The following is a 13,977-nucleotide window of genomic DNA, read 5'->3' as shown; positions in this document are numbered from 1 at the left end:
GTTTAAAGACGTCCAATGAAAGAGAGTCCATCACCCTCTGAGGTACGTAGTCCTTCCTACTGCCAAACAGCTTTTATCAGTAGAAAGCCTTTCTAATGTTTAGTCAGAATCTCCTTTCTTATAATTTGAATCCATTGGTCTGGGTCCTACCCTCTGGAACAGCCCTTCAGTATCTGGCTATCACATCACCTCTCAATTTTCTCTTCACCAGGCTAAACATGCCCAATTACCTCAACAATTACCTCAACAACACCTCTTGTTGAAAGCACAGATGCCCAAAAGACAACAGACAAGGTATCTTTCTGATATAATGGAGGGCGTTTTGAAGGTTAGACCCAATGATGACATCATGAGGAATGGACTTCCTGATGGGATCATCTGCAGGGTACCGCAGAACACAGTAATCACTTGGGTACATACGGGATGAGAATATATTTAAGTAGCCTGGTCCTAAGCTGTTACACATACGTATATACTCCAAAATATTTTATAGCAGCCATATGAACAGCCCTGCAAAAATGTCAGTGTGAGTATGTAGATTCCTGAAAAACTATTATACGCCTAGTCTGACTTGGGCATAAATTTCCTATAGAATTAACATGGAGAATCTACAGGACACTAGAAGGCTTGGTATAGGTATTCCAAGTCTGTCTGCAGTACCTCCCAACTGTGTGTGGCAGGGTTAGACTGCCCAAAGCTTCTCCTGGACGCTTACCCAGCAAGTGACATAAAACAGCTCTCTGAGAACAAACCTCTATTGCATCTCTCAGTAATGTTTGCACTAAGTGAAAAACCGGAGCTGCTGTCATCTATTTAACTAATCAGCAAGTATTGTTAAGTCTAGATCAGGCATCCCCAAACTGCGGCCCTCCAGATGTTTTGGCCTACAACTCCCATGATTCCTAGCTAAGAGGACCAGTGGTCAGGGATGATGCGAATTGGAGTCCAAAACATCTGGAGGGCCAAAGTCTGGGGATGTCTGGTCTAGATTCATAAGCTCTAAATGTACTAAATCAGGTTTTATCATCAAACCAGCTAGTCGCTTTCCTGCCTAACATACAAAGGCTACAAAAGCCTTCCACTGGCAGTGCTGTGTTTAAATACTCCTTATTCAGACTAGTACAAAATATCTATTCCTAGGATATTTAAAGAAACCATTAATAAATAATCCACAAAATGTCTCTGCTGTCTTTCATCTTTGCATTTTTTTCATTATCACCCTCCTGGACAATTTGCCACTGGGCCAACAGTTTATTTCGTGTGCAAGCAAATAAGGTATGCCTCTTTAAAATTGAGGAATATGTTTAGCAAAAAGTTCTAAGACTTTTAAGGGATATTTCTGGATAAAACACCACAAGGAATGGCAAATACCTGCTCCATCAATTATTATTCATCCCTAGGCAGTGCAATTATTTTCAAAGCTACACGTTCCTTTAAAATCCAATAAAGCAATTTTTGCTTTAATGAATTTACCCACTCAGCAGTATCTAGTGTAGCCAACCATTTTATATTATGGTTTCAGCTTGAAAAATGTTCCCAGGTATAATTGTTACAAAGTGACTAAAAATATTTAACTGCTTAGGTGCACAGTCACAATACCTGCATAATGTTAAAGAGAATCACATAATCTAAAGTGGCCATTTAGCCCTTGCATCTATCCAATCTATGTCACAGTGTGCCCCAAATCAAAGGTAGATGCTCTCCATAATACTACCATCAGAGCTAATATGAGTCATGTTTGCTCTTCTGTGCAAGTTTCAATTACCCTAAGTTATTTAATGATTTCTTTTTCAAAGAGCTTTATCCTATAGATTAACTTATCCATTTAGTAGCATTAAATACCAAGAGTATTTACCTACTACCACAAAGAAGCTTTTGTAAAATTTATTGTTAATTTTATGCATCTGAGCCTGCTTACATTATTGTGACAAGATTGTTTATTTATGTACAGCAAGGAGGGGAAATGGGAAGTTGCATGTTTTAACAATTAGATACAGTTGTGATTAAGGCTGAAACTTCAAAAGGCAACAAACTGCAAGCTTTATTGTAGCAAACATTTGTTATTAAAAGAAACTTGGCTCAGGGGACTGAAAACAAGGGTGGTAAGACTGAAAAAACCTCTGTTATGAGAACCTATTGAAGAGGGAGGCTTGTCTTCTGCTCCACAGATCAAAAGGAGCTTAGATGTGACATAATTTAGATTTACAAAACAGAAAGTGTCAGATAAGAATGAAAGAAAGCTCTTCAAAGAAAGAGGTTAACATACAACAGTGTTCTCTTTGCAGCTATAAACAGCAAGTTATGTTCTCTGCTGTGACCTGTGGTTTTTCTTCTTTGACTAGATCATCATGGTCTGACAAGTTGATCTACGATTATACCAAGCTTCTGGGACTGAAAGTTCTTTTCTTGTTTGCTCATTCCTTCCATGTTTGTTCATTCTTGCCCTAGTCCCCATTCTGCTGTTGTTTTTGAGTTTTCAAATATCATCTTCATATTAATCATCACCACCACTCATCACATTCCCTCACCCATGTCTGAACTCAAAATTAGTTGTCAGATTGACTAGTGGTAATCTGTCTTCGTTCTTGCATTCAAAGTCGTCCATGGCTTTTCTCCTGCCTCTGCTCTTATATCACAGTACACTTTTATATCACAGTCCATGATCATCTTCAGCCACCAAACAGTATTTTTCCCCACCATTTTGCTCTTTTTAGACCTTATGCCTAAAACTGCCTTCCAGAACTTCTGTGTGATGCTGCTTGTCTTATTTCTTACTTCAAATCCTCAAAATCCACCTTTATATTAAGCCTTTGTCACAACCCCTTATACCTCAGCCTCTGGAGAATCATAGAATCATAGAATTGTAGAGTACAGTGGTACCTCGGTTTAAGAACAGCGCTCTTTACGAACTATGCTGTATACGAACTCCACAAAACCGGAAGTAGTGTTCCGGTTAGCAAAGTTTACCTCTGTTTACAAATGGAAGCCGAACGGTGGAAGGGCACCGGGGGTGGGAGGCCTCATTAGGGAAAGTGTGCCTCGGTTTAAGAACGGTTTTGGTTTAAGAACGGACTTCCGGAGCGGATTAAGTTAGTAAACTGAGGTACCACTGTGTTAGAATTAGCAAGACCGTGGTTAGCCTGTTGTCATGCCCTCCTGCCTAGAAGAAGGTCTTTAAATTGCAGATTGGTTCACAAGAAGCCTAGGTCATTCACACAAAAAAAATCACAATTGGATCCTGGGTGAGTAGCAGACCTGAAATGTATTACTGAAACATGGGTGGGCAACACTGGGCAGATTCAATCTGACTCAGCTGTGCCTACCTGAGTATTTGGTCTAGCACTGGAGAGAGATGTCTTCACCTCTACCCTGCAGGCTAACTTTGACAGATGAGTGAAGCTCCCATTGTCTCTTACCACAGTCTATTCTGTCCAAAACATCCAGAGGGCACCAGTTTTGGGGGAAAGCTGGCCTATGGAGTATGGTATATTTCCTGACTCCTAAAATCATATATATATATATATATATATATATATATATATATATATATATATAGTCACAACGAACACATTCACACAAAGTATTCACACAATTGAACCCAGAATAACTTAGCAAATGGTCAAAATCTTGCTGTGATATTAAAAGTTTAATTGGAGACAGACTACGGATCTGTTTTCTTTGCAGAGTTATCACTTGCAGGAAATAATGCTTGTGCTGCAGGTGCACTCAAGGCATTAAGCATTTGAGACTCCCTGCTGTACTACACAGATCGACAATTTCTCCTGCAATAATGGGCCACACAAAAAAAACAATCTAACTCTTCTAAATCTTCCCCTCAACTAGGATAATCGAAATTAAAATCTAGCCTCCAAGCAAATAATTTATAAGCATTTAAAGGCATATGTGGGAGTGAAGCAGAAATTGAGGAAACAAGCAGAGTGCCAGTGCCGTTAACAATTTTTGTAGCAGTGAATCTGCAAAGATTAAAATTTAAGGAAGGGGCACCAGTGGCATCCCTGTAAGCACTCTCTGCTTAACGAACCTTTATCTTCACCAGCTGTCACCCTAACACGTAAAAATAAAATACCTTAATGGATATCAAATGTGATTTAGAAATCCCAGCAACATTGTGTTTTTTAATGCCAGTGTGTAAAACAATAACAACAACACTCAGTTTTTCAATGAAATAAAACAAGTATCTTTTTGTTACTCCATGGCCACAAATTAAATGCACCTAGAGGCCAGAAAATGACACCTTGCCTCTAATTTCTAAATAGTTTCCAAGGGACTGAGGTTAGAAACAGAATGATGTCAGTTTGCTTCTTTGGAGTACACCACCCAAATTTTTTAATGGCCCCTGCTTTCAGTTACATTCATTATGTACTTTGCACTTTCTTTTTTATCATAATCACTTTTAGTAACAATTCAAAAGCCTCCAGACATTGCTATCCAACTGGGTTATCAAAGCACACTAGCTATTGCTTCGGCCATTAACTGACCCCACCTTTTCCCAATTTCTAGAAACCAAGAGTCATTCTATTCCCATCCCATGATGTCCCTCTAGGGAAGCCTTTCTCAACCTTGGGTCCCCAGATGTTGTTGGCCTACAACTCCCATCATCCCTAGATAGCAGGATCAGTGGTCAGGGATGATGGGAGTTGTAGGCCAACAACATCTGGGGACCCAAGGTTGAGAAAGGCTGCTCTAGGCCCTTCAGGTTCACAACCCTATCAGGCACTCCCACTAAATCTCCCTGAGTTAGACTCTGGCTGCTGCACCATAAACCACTGTATCCTCTTTCTGTGACAGTGATGACTGGGAGGGTAAAGGTAAAGGTACTCCTGACCGTTAGGTCCAGTCACAGACGACTCTGGTTGCAGCACTCATCTTGCTATAGGCTGAGGGAGCCAGCATCTGTCCGCAGACAGCTTCCAGGTCATGTGGCCAGCATGTCTAAGCTGCTTCTGGCGAACCAGAGCAGCGCATGGAAACGCTGTTTACCTTCTCGCCAGAGCGGTGCCTATTTATCTACTTGCACTTGACATGATTTTGAACTGCTAGGTGGGCAGAAGCTGGGACCGAACAATGGGAGCTCACCCTGTTGCGGGGATTCGAACCGCTGACCTTCTGATCAGCAAGCCCTAGGCTCTGTGATTTAGACCACAGCGCCACCTGCATCTGGGAGAGTAACAAGAACACTGGGACTGTTTTACTGGGGGGGGGGGAAGCACTCCTTTCATGCACCCTCCTACCCAACCCCAAAAGGATTTATAGGAGGTCTGAATAATAGCCTGTCTCTGGCAGCCTTTAAAAAATACATAAACATACACAAAACAAACATAAAATTGATCAGTGCATGGATTTTTTAAATATTTTTTTTTGCAGGAAAAGATAAATGATACTGCTACACCAATCTATCAATTAAAAGTTCGGAAGCTTGTTACTAAACTATCAGTGAAATCTGGACATTTTATTGTTAAACTGTTATGTTGACTGTGGTTTGGCTGAGAAAACACAGCAGATTAGCCTGAACTGAGCCCAAGACAACTGCCAAATCCTCTATCCAGTAGCAGATGGCACAAGAACTTTAGGAAGCCTTAAAAACAGGAACAGTAAACATTTATTAATCTGGAGGCTACAGATCCCATTTTAAAAACCGGTCAGTGGGCTGCACCACACATGCACTCACTCTGCGTCATGCACATATGGCGGAATAAAAAAAAATCAGAAAATGAAACTACATACAAGAGCCACTTTAAACTCTTTCCTGCTAAAAATGCCACTTTAAACTCTGGCAATCATCTGATACACAAGAACAAAATTAATGTCAGTACTAGGTGTTGCACATTTTTAGCAAGGAGGTACTTCATCTTCATTTCCTACTGTCCCATGCATTTATATTTCATGATTTTTTTTAAAAAAAAACCAAGTAGTTACAGTTGATGAACCATAATTTTTTTCCAACTGTTTTGATTGTTGGGTAATTTTTGTTGTGTTTCAGGCACCAAGCCATAGGGATCCCCTGTCCTGTGGCTGCTGGTGCAAGGGATCTTGTTGGAACATTGCTTTTCTATCACATAGGCTAGGGCATTTCTGGAATAACTGTATTCTGTCCACAGCTTCTGATTCGCAATTCTATCTTGATTTCTCTTTATCATTACTTATATGTCTGCCTAACCTGTTAGGCACGGATTCACAGATTTCCATATAAAAATGTTACGCCTCACACTGGGGAATGTCAACAGCCTTTGAAAGGTCTCTGTAATAATTTGCTGTTTGTTTGGGTGTGTGTGTTTTTAGACAATAAAGGGAGGTAGTACCTGTCTGCATCCACCGTCGCATCATGAACCCCTCTTTGAATAACATCTCGGGAGGCTGCTATGTCTGGAATTCGGTTCAAGCTTCTTGTATACAGGTTGAGTCCTCCATCTGTCATGTAACTGAAAATAAAAATATATAATTTTAATCATGAGAAAATGCCACCGGCTGGTGCTACCTATTTATATATAGCACTGTCAATGCAGTACTGTGGCAGAGTGAAAGAAAGAATGAAGCTTTTGATCTGCAGAATTTAAACTCTAAAGCAGGGTTTTACCAATTTCATCAAGGTGAACCTTACTAAGAACCAAACGAGATGTGAAGTGGCAGCTCTGTGATACAGGACATCTTGTGATAACAGCAGTCAGCACAAAGGCGAAGAGCTATAACTCAGCAGTACAGCACATGCATTGTTTACAGAAAAGGTCCAAGGTCTAAATCCTGGCAGTTGAAAGGATCAGGCAGAAAGGTTCTTTTCTGCCCAATGCCCTCAAGTGCAGCTGCTTGTTAGAGTAGATAACACTGGCGTAGTTGGACAACCATTCTGGCCTAGCAGCTTCTACCTTCCAGAATACTTATTATTCTTCCCAGCAATTAAGTGGGTGGCTTAACCATCTCCCACTGTATTGGTTTTCTTATTAAAGGCACACCTTCACAGCTGCTATTTGTTCCATGACAAAAATCATACGGGTACCTGTATCATACATTATGAAACCTCCTACACCATCACTCTTGTCCACATTTGAAGTGCCCCTTCCACAGCTGTCATGCCTAGTTTGCCCCTATGTCAGGAGAACAACTGCTTGGATTTTGTTGTAGCAAGGGAAGGAAGGAAGGGACTGAGGAGCAGTTCCTACCTTGCAGATAAGGAATAGAGTAACACAGAGAACGGTAAACTGGTGTAACAGTAAACATACCCAGAAGCATGAATAAACATCGAACTGCAGATCTCTACAAAGGAAGCAGCCATACAGAACCACCATAACTAGGAATGAATTGAGCTGTTCACTTGTCAGGTGGTACAGTCCTCTCACATAGAAAAGAACTTGACTGGAGATGCTTCCATGTGAAATGTGCTTGTCAAAATTGGCCACCTCAGGCTTGAATACTCTCCTTCCATCTGAGACAGGTTTGCTGGAGATGTGTTTATTCGAAAGAAATGCTTCAATATGACCAATTCCTATGTGAAAGCTGTGTCGGCCAACTCTGAGAATCTCAGTGAAGCAAATGAACGCTGAAGGGTGGGGTGGGGTGGGGTGGGGTGGAGTGGAGTGGAGTAGAGTATATTCTGGAGTACCTACTCACACACTTAGTCCTGGTAAAAACAGATATCAGAAAAGTGAAAGTGGAGGACCACTGGGAATGACAATAAGCCTATCAATTTCGGGGGAAGGGGTTTTTAAAAGGTGGCTTAATCTTTCTTTTATTATGATATATAAACACAGCTGCCAACAACCAAAAGAAGGACTGACACACCAACTACACTGGTGCACACCTCCTGGGCCAATTAAGGCCTATTCTTTATAGGATACAGGCAGGAGAAGGACTTTTGTTCAGTGATAAGATCATATGTTCACCATCCCAGGTTCAATCCATGGCAAGTTCAGATGAGGTTGTCATAGAATCAGAGTTGGAAGGGATCACAAGGGTCACCTAGTCTAATGCCCTGCAAGGCAGGAATCTTTCCCCCCAACACAGGCATCGAACCCACAACCATGAGATTAAGAGTCTCATACTCTACCAACTGAGCTACCTTGCAGGAGGCCAAGGACTCTTGCCCAAAATCCATGGAAAGGTGCTCTCTGTGGGCTTAAAATTTTTCCCGTGTAAGTGGTCCACCTGCATTTACAGTATATACTGGCATACCAGTGAGAAATGGCATGGGTGGGTATGTTGCTTACTAAATTTTTGTCAGTATTTAAATGTGACATGATGCACACATAACACTTTCATGGGGAGGGTGTTTTATTTATGGGCCACCTCCTATGCATATCTGGCCTCAATCACGAAATGAAGAGTCAGGAAAGTGCCGCATTCACCTAGACAGGCCAGCCTCATGCACCAGATAGAGAGGACCTGCTTGAGAAACTGATGCGAGCTTGGTGACCACAAAATGATTATAATAATGGGAAGCTTACCTTGCTATTATTTTTTATAGCATCTTATTTTGGTATGTATTGTAATCTGAATGGCTTCTTAGGGGCAATTCCTTCATTAGTCATTTTCAACAAGTCTTGTAAATGAAATGGGGGCCAGTTTCCACACCAACCTATGGTATGAACTCTGAAGTCATATCTGTAGGCACTGGAACCACATATGGATGTGATCTTGCACCCAGAAATACAAACATGAATTTTGCTTCCCACTGGATACAAGATGGTGTATATTGTGTGATGCCTTCTGCCAAGGAGAGGAGGGGACTCAATTGCAGCCTTCCTTCCTATAGAACTACAAAGGAAAGAAAATGGAGGAGAAGACTTCAAGACTCAAGACTTCAATGCATTTTGATTCTTACATGGTAATGCATTAGTGGAGAGGCTGAACCTCAAATGAAATAGGCCTCTCTCCCATTAATTCCTAATTACTGCTGGATTCTCATCCCCAAGTGTTTAAAGTAATTAAAGTGGGAATGAAAGAGGAAAGAGAGATAAGACTTGACATGCCTGAATGAAGCATGAATTTTCAGTGCTTATTATTCATTTTTTTGCTCTTTATTCTAATGCAGAAATGGTACTTTAAAAAATATTCTGGCCAAGAGCGCTGCTGCTTGCTACTATTTACCAAGTCATTCTCATTATGGATGTCAAAAGAGACAACTTAATTTATTCTCTAAGGTGATGAACTAATTAATACATATTTAGTCAAGCAGTACAAAAACTGTTAATCGGTATATGTCACAAGCAAAACATTCAAGGAATATGAGCTGAGATTCAAAGTCTCACACTGCTTTGAATGCTCTCACAAGAGTCATCAAGTTGCATAGATGCACAAAGTATCTTATACTAGATAGTGGTTGGATTTCAGGCGAGTGCAATCTGCTTTTTTCTCATTTTTAACCACACTTCCAGGGTCTATCATTCAGGAACAACCAGAAAATGTAAAAAACAATTCTGGAGTATGACACTTGAAGAAACTTTCAGAGCTCAATTCTATGCATGCTTACACAGAAATCAATGGCACCAAATTCCATGGAACTCTCAAATCAATGAGCAATCAGACATACAGCTCTATCCCAAGCCGATACTTGGAAATAGGCACCACTTCCTTGAATGGGTCACACTTCCTCTTGGGAACACAGCCTTGGTTTCAGACATGGAGACTGAAATTCTCTAATTCTGATTTCCATCTTTCATACTTGGAAAGGTAGACAAACACTCAACAACCTGACCATGGTATTCTACGCCAGCTGCAGCTTCCTGATCAGACCCAAGGGAAGTCCCATTTAGAGCACATTACAGTAGTCCAGCTGTGAGGACACCAACACATGAACCACAGTGGTCAAGCTATTCTTGTCCAGGAAAGGGTGTAGTTGGCATACCAACCTAAGATGATAATAGGCAGCCCTTCACACAGAATAGGCAGCCCTTCACTCTCACAGCAACGATAGATCTAGGGGCACGTCCAAACTTGTCTCTTCAGAGAGACTGCAACCTTGCCCAGAAGCGGAGAATTCCCCAACACCTGAATCTGGGAACCACTCACCCACAGAGTCTCCATTTTACCATGATTCAATCTCTGTTTCTTGGCCCTTATCCAGCCCACCACTACAGCTATCCACAAGTACAAAACCATCCCCTGACTCAGATATAACAGGGGGGAAAGGGCTGGGTGTCATCAGTATGATGATGATACAATGCCCTAAATCTCCTAATGACCAACAGCTGATCACAGGGCAGTTTACAATATAAAAGCACAAAAATACATAGCATAATATAAAAAACCATAGTTTCCTTCCAACACACAGTTTAAAAACCCATAGATTATTTAATTAGCCAAAGGCCTAGGAGAAGAAAAAGGAATGTTTTACAGCCAAAAATATGTAACAAAGGTGCCAGGCTAGTCTCCCTGGGGAGAGCATTCCACAAGTGGGGAGCAGCAGCAGAAAAGGCCCGTTCTTGTGTTGCCGCCCTGTAGACCTCTCATGGAGGAGGCACACGAAAGAGAGCCTCAGATGATGATTGCAGGGTCCAGGTGGGTTCATATGGGAACAGGTGGTCCTTGGCGTATTGTGGTCCCGGGGCATTAAAATAGGGATAAAATAGTGCCCTGCAGCACCACATACAAAAAAATTGTCAGGGGGTGGACACATAATCTCCCCCGATGCTACTCTCCGAACCTATCCCCACAGGTAGAAGCAGAACCACTGCAACACAGTGCCACCAACTCCCAACTCATGGAAATATTCCAGGAAGAAACAATGGTCACCAGTATTAAAAACCACTGAGCAATCAAGAAGGAGCAACAAGGTCATATTCCGCTGCCCCTCTCCCAGAGACCCAAACATAAGGTAAGGTCCAAGCAAGACATGATGCAAGAAATCTACCATTTGGATCAATTATATTTTTAACACACTCCTCCTCTCTTATGTATCCCTGATGTAAACTGCCCTCTCCCTGACAGCTGCTACTAGCTCCTCTTTGACATCTGCTCTCAATACGTGGGTGTCGGCAGCTGGACCAGCAATGCAGCCTTGCTTCTTTGCCCACCACTCTAGTGCCCTACACCACTTTATAACAAATAGCCAGTTTGGATGAGGTTGATATGGATTATAGAGATGAAAGACTTAAAAAACCTCCGCAATCATCAAAGCAGCTGTGTGGGGCAGAAATTAGTGCTTAAAAAAACAAACCAAAAACAGTGATCCTATTATGTTGACTGACACTAAATATGTGGTTCATATATGATATATGCATTACATTCTTGTAGAGTCCTTCCCTATGCATCAAAGATGCCATGTCCAGGAGAACATCACACACCCATGTACTGAACACGAGAGCAACACCCATGCGCTGAACATGAATGATCTAAAGAGGAACTGAGGGCCTCTGTTTCTATGTCCTAGGAATCTGATGTATTATATAGAAAGGAAGCATAATATTGCCAACAGTGGAAACCTTTTCCTCATTTTCCATATGACTTTATTATTATTAATTGGATTTCTTCTCAGCACATACAACTCTTTGAGTAATGAAGTAAATATACACATTTCTGAGTATCAGTAAAAAGTAGGAAATAATTTGTTAATTTTTAAGGTGCAACAAGATTCTCTGTTTTGCTGCAACAGACTAACACAGCTATACTCTCTAGAAAGACATAAAAATATTGGTAACTATAAATCTATATCAGTGACTGACCAAAGATGTGATGAATAACTCATCTATACCAGCATTTTAAAGATATCTATGTGGCCATTGTGGGAAAATCACTTGTGCTTAAATCCCCATCAAATTGCAAGCAGTACTGAAATTCAGAAGTGCCCCAAAGCAGTCCCTACTAGATTAAAGTTAATAAATGATACCTTCCCATCTCTTGAGGTTATTCCTGTGGTCAGATATAAAATGCACAACTGATAAACTCCAGAAAAGCTTATTTCTCAATCGAATGAATCTGACAGGTAGATATTGAAATTTCACACCTGAAAGAAACAGGTTTTTGTTTGCCCCCATTTAAAACACATCTGCCATCTTCCGACTGGAACAAAATAAACCTAGAGGGAATGGTGTGCACAGCAAAACAAAAAATTTGTTTGTAATCTCTTTCTCATTTAATTATCATTCATTCCAATGTGCTAAGATCATTATAGCACACATATTCCTTCTGTTTTTTTGGCCCTACTAAAATAAGGAACACATCTACCATTAATGTTAAGAAGAGGATCTAATTCAGTCTTACACAGTTTTTGACTCACAAAACCAAACCTTTTATTGGCATCACATATAACCATCCATAACAAATCAATACAGAATTACCACCTCCCCAGTGGCACAAAACATTTGCCAAAAGAAAAGAGGCAAAGCAGTCTATCATCACATTTCTAGGTCTCCAGGGAGAACAGATGTCTGCAATGTGTTTCGACGACAAAAAACCAAATAAAGATATTTAGCCACTAACTTGGTGAGCTCCTGATCATTCCCCAGTAATAGAAAATGTATGACCTCCAACTCTGGTTTCCAATTGGGGATGCAGAGTTGATCTAGGAACTGCTGGTGGAGATCAGCATATAGTTTACATTTAAGAACCATATGTGTAAGAGTTTCCACCAGGTGGTCTTCACATGGGCAAATTCTTTCTCCTTCCACTATGCCCAAAAACCTTCCCCAAAGGAGGTTTGATGGATTTGAATTAAACCTGGTCAGCAAAAATGCCCTTCTTTCTTGAGGGTTAAGCAAAAATACAAGATATTTGTGTCTAATTTCATGAAAACCAAACATCTGTCAAGAATGGTGGACCAGAATTGTTTCCACAGGGGCAGATTGACCTGATGCCCCACCCCAAGGGTCATGCTAATTTTTTAGGCCCAGATTTTTAAGCCATACATTGGGAGCTGGGGCAAGATAAGATACCCCAAGATTGGTGGCAAAAGAATTTCCCCGAAGCGATTTTTTTTTCCAGGGGGCTGGCCCAACGTAGCCTCAGACACATCAATAACACGAGATGACTGAGGGCTTTTCATTCTCTCTCTGCCTCTCCTTTCTCCATGACTTTAAGAAGGCAAAAGAAAGATGGTGCATACCTTAGGGAGCATCACTATAATATGTATTTTGGGGGGCAACCCACCCAGAAAATACATTTCTAATCATATGGTGCTCATAGTGGTCACATCAAACAAGAAGAACAGTGTGTGTTATGTGAGGGTCTGGGGAAGCAAACACTTACCCGCTGTTGATGTCATCAGCTCGGAGGCTCTTCCCAAGAATGTCCCCATCACTCATGTATCCTCCAACATCAACATCAGAGGAAATGTCCAGATCACTACTTCCTTTTTCACTCATGTCTATCTGGGGCATGTTCCCAAGGCGAGAAACAGCTGCACGGCGAAGAGGCGTGGTATACATGAATCGAGAAGGGTCAGTGTGGATAAAGCGACTAGCACCACTGCGAGGGTACCCTCCACCCAGGGAAGGAGCATCGCCTGCCTGGAGACGAGGACTAGTTTGTCCAAGCCTCCAGGTCACTGGAGAGGATCGGCTTGTCAAGCCTGGGATACTTCGCCCATTCACTTCGGTTGTCACAGTACTGTCAAATGTTGTCTCCAATGTGCTGTCAAGCAAAACAAAAACGGATGAACTGTGCTTTCTATACTTCTGAGCATAGCAGAACAAAAACAAAGTTAATATTTAAGGCCACCACAGTCTGGTGGTGGTGGTGGTAATAATAATAATAATAATAATAATAATAATAATAATAATAATAATAATATTTTTTTGTTTATACCCCGCCCTCCCCAGCCAAGACCGGGCTCAGGGCGGTTAACAGGGGATATAAAACAATTGATTAAAATACAGCTTAAAAACAAGATTAAATACAACATTAAAATGCAGCCTCATTTCAATAGGAACTCAAATAAAAAAACTGTTTGGGGGAGAAATGCATTTTCCTACAAGAACAAATCCTTTATTCGACACTTTCAAAGAAAGGATACTTTTTTGTTTCATGATT

General features: G+C 41.1%; 1 protein-coding gene across 8 annotated transcripts in view; it reads right to left on the bottom strand.

Annotated features, from left to right (window-relative positions):
* The window catches only part of NAV3 (neuron navigator 3), a 448,025-nt gene that overhangs the window by 89,470 nt on the left and 344,578 nt on the right, over positions 1-13,977 (bottom strand). For all 8 annotated transcript variants that reach the window (XM_035127692.3, XM_088676973.1, XM_088676974.1 and 5 more), the window contains 2 exons: positions 13,195-13,578; positions 6,321-6,440 (listed from right to left, as the gene is read on the bottom strand). In XM_035127692.3, the coding sequence (XP_034983583.3) occupies positions 6,321-6,440; positions 13,195-13,578 (504 nt within the window). The remainder of the gene's footprint in view (positions 1-6,320; positions 6,441-13,194; positions 13,579-13,977) is intronic.

This window comes from Zootoca vivipara, chromosome 9 (assembly GCF_965207765.1).
Source record: "Zootoca vivipara chromosome 9, rZooViv2.hap1.1, whole genome shotgun sequence".
In the NCBI taxonomy this organism is placed as follows: Eukaryota; Metazoa; Chordata; class Lepidosauria; order Squamata; family Lacertidae; genus Zootoca; species Zootoca vivipara.
The sequence above is the reverse complement of the archived record's forward strand: the minus strand, read 5'-3'. Positions and strand labels throughout refer to the sequence as shown.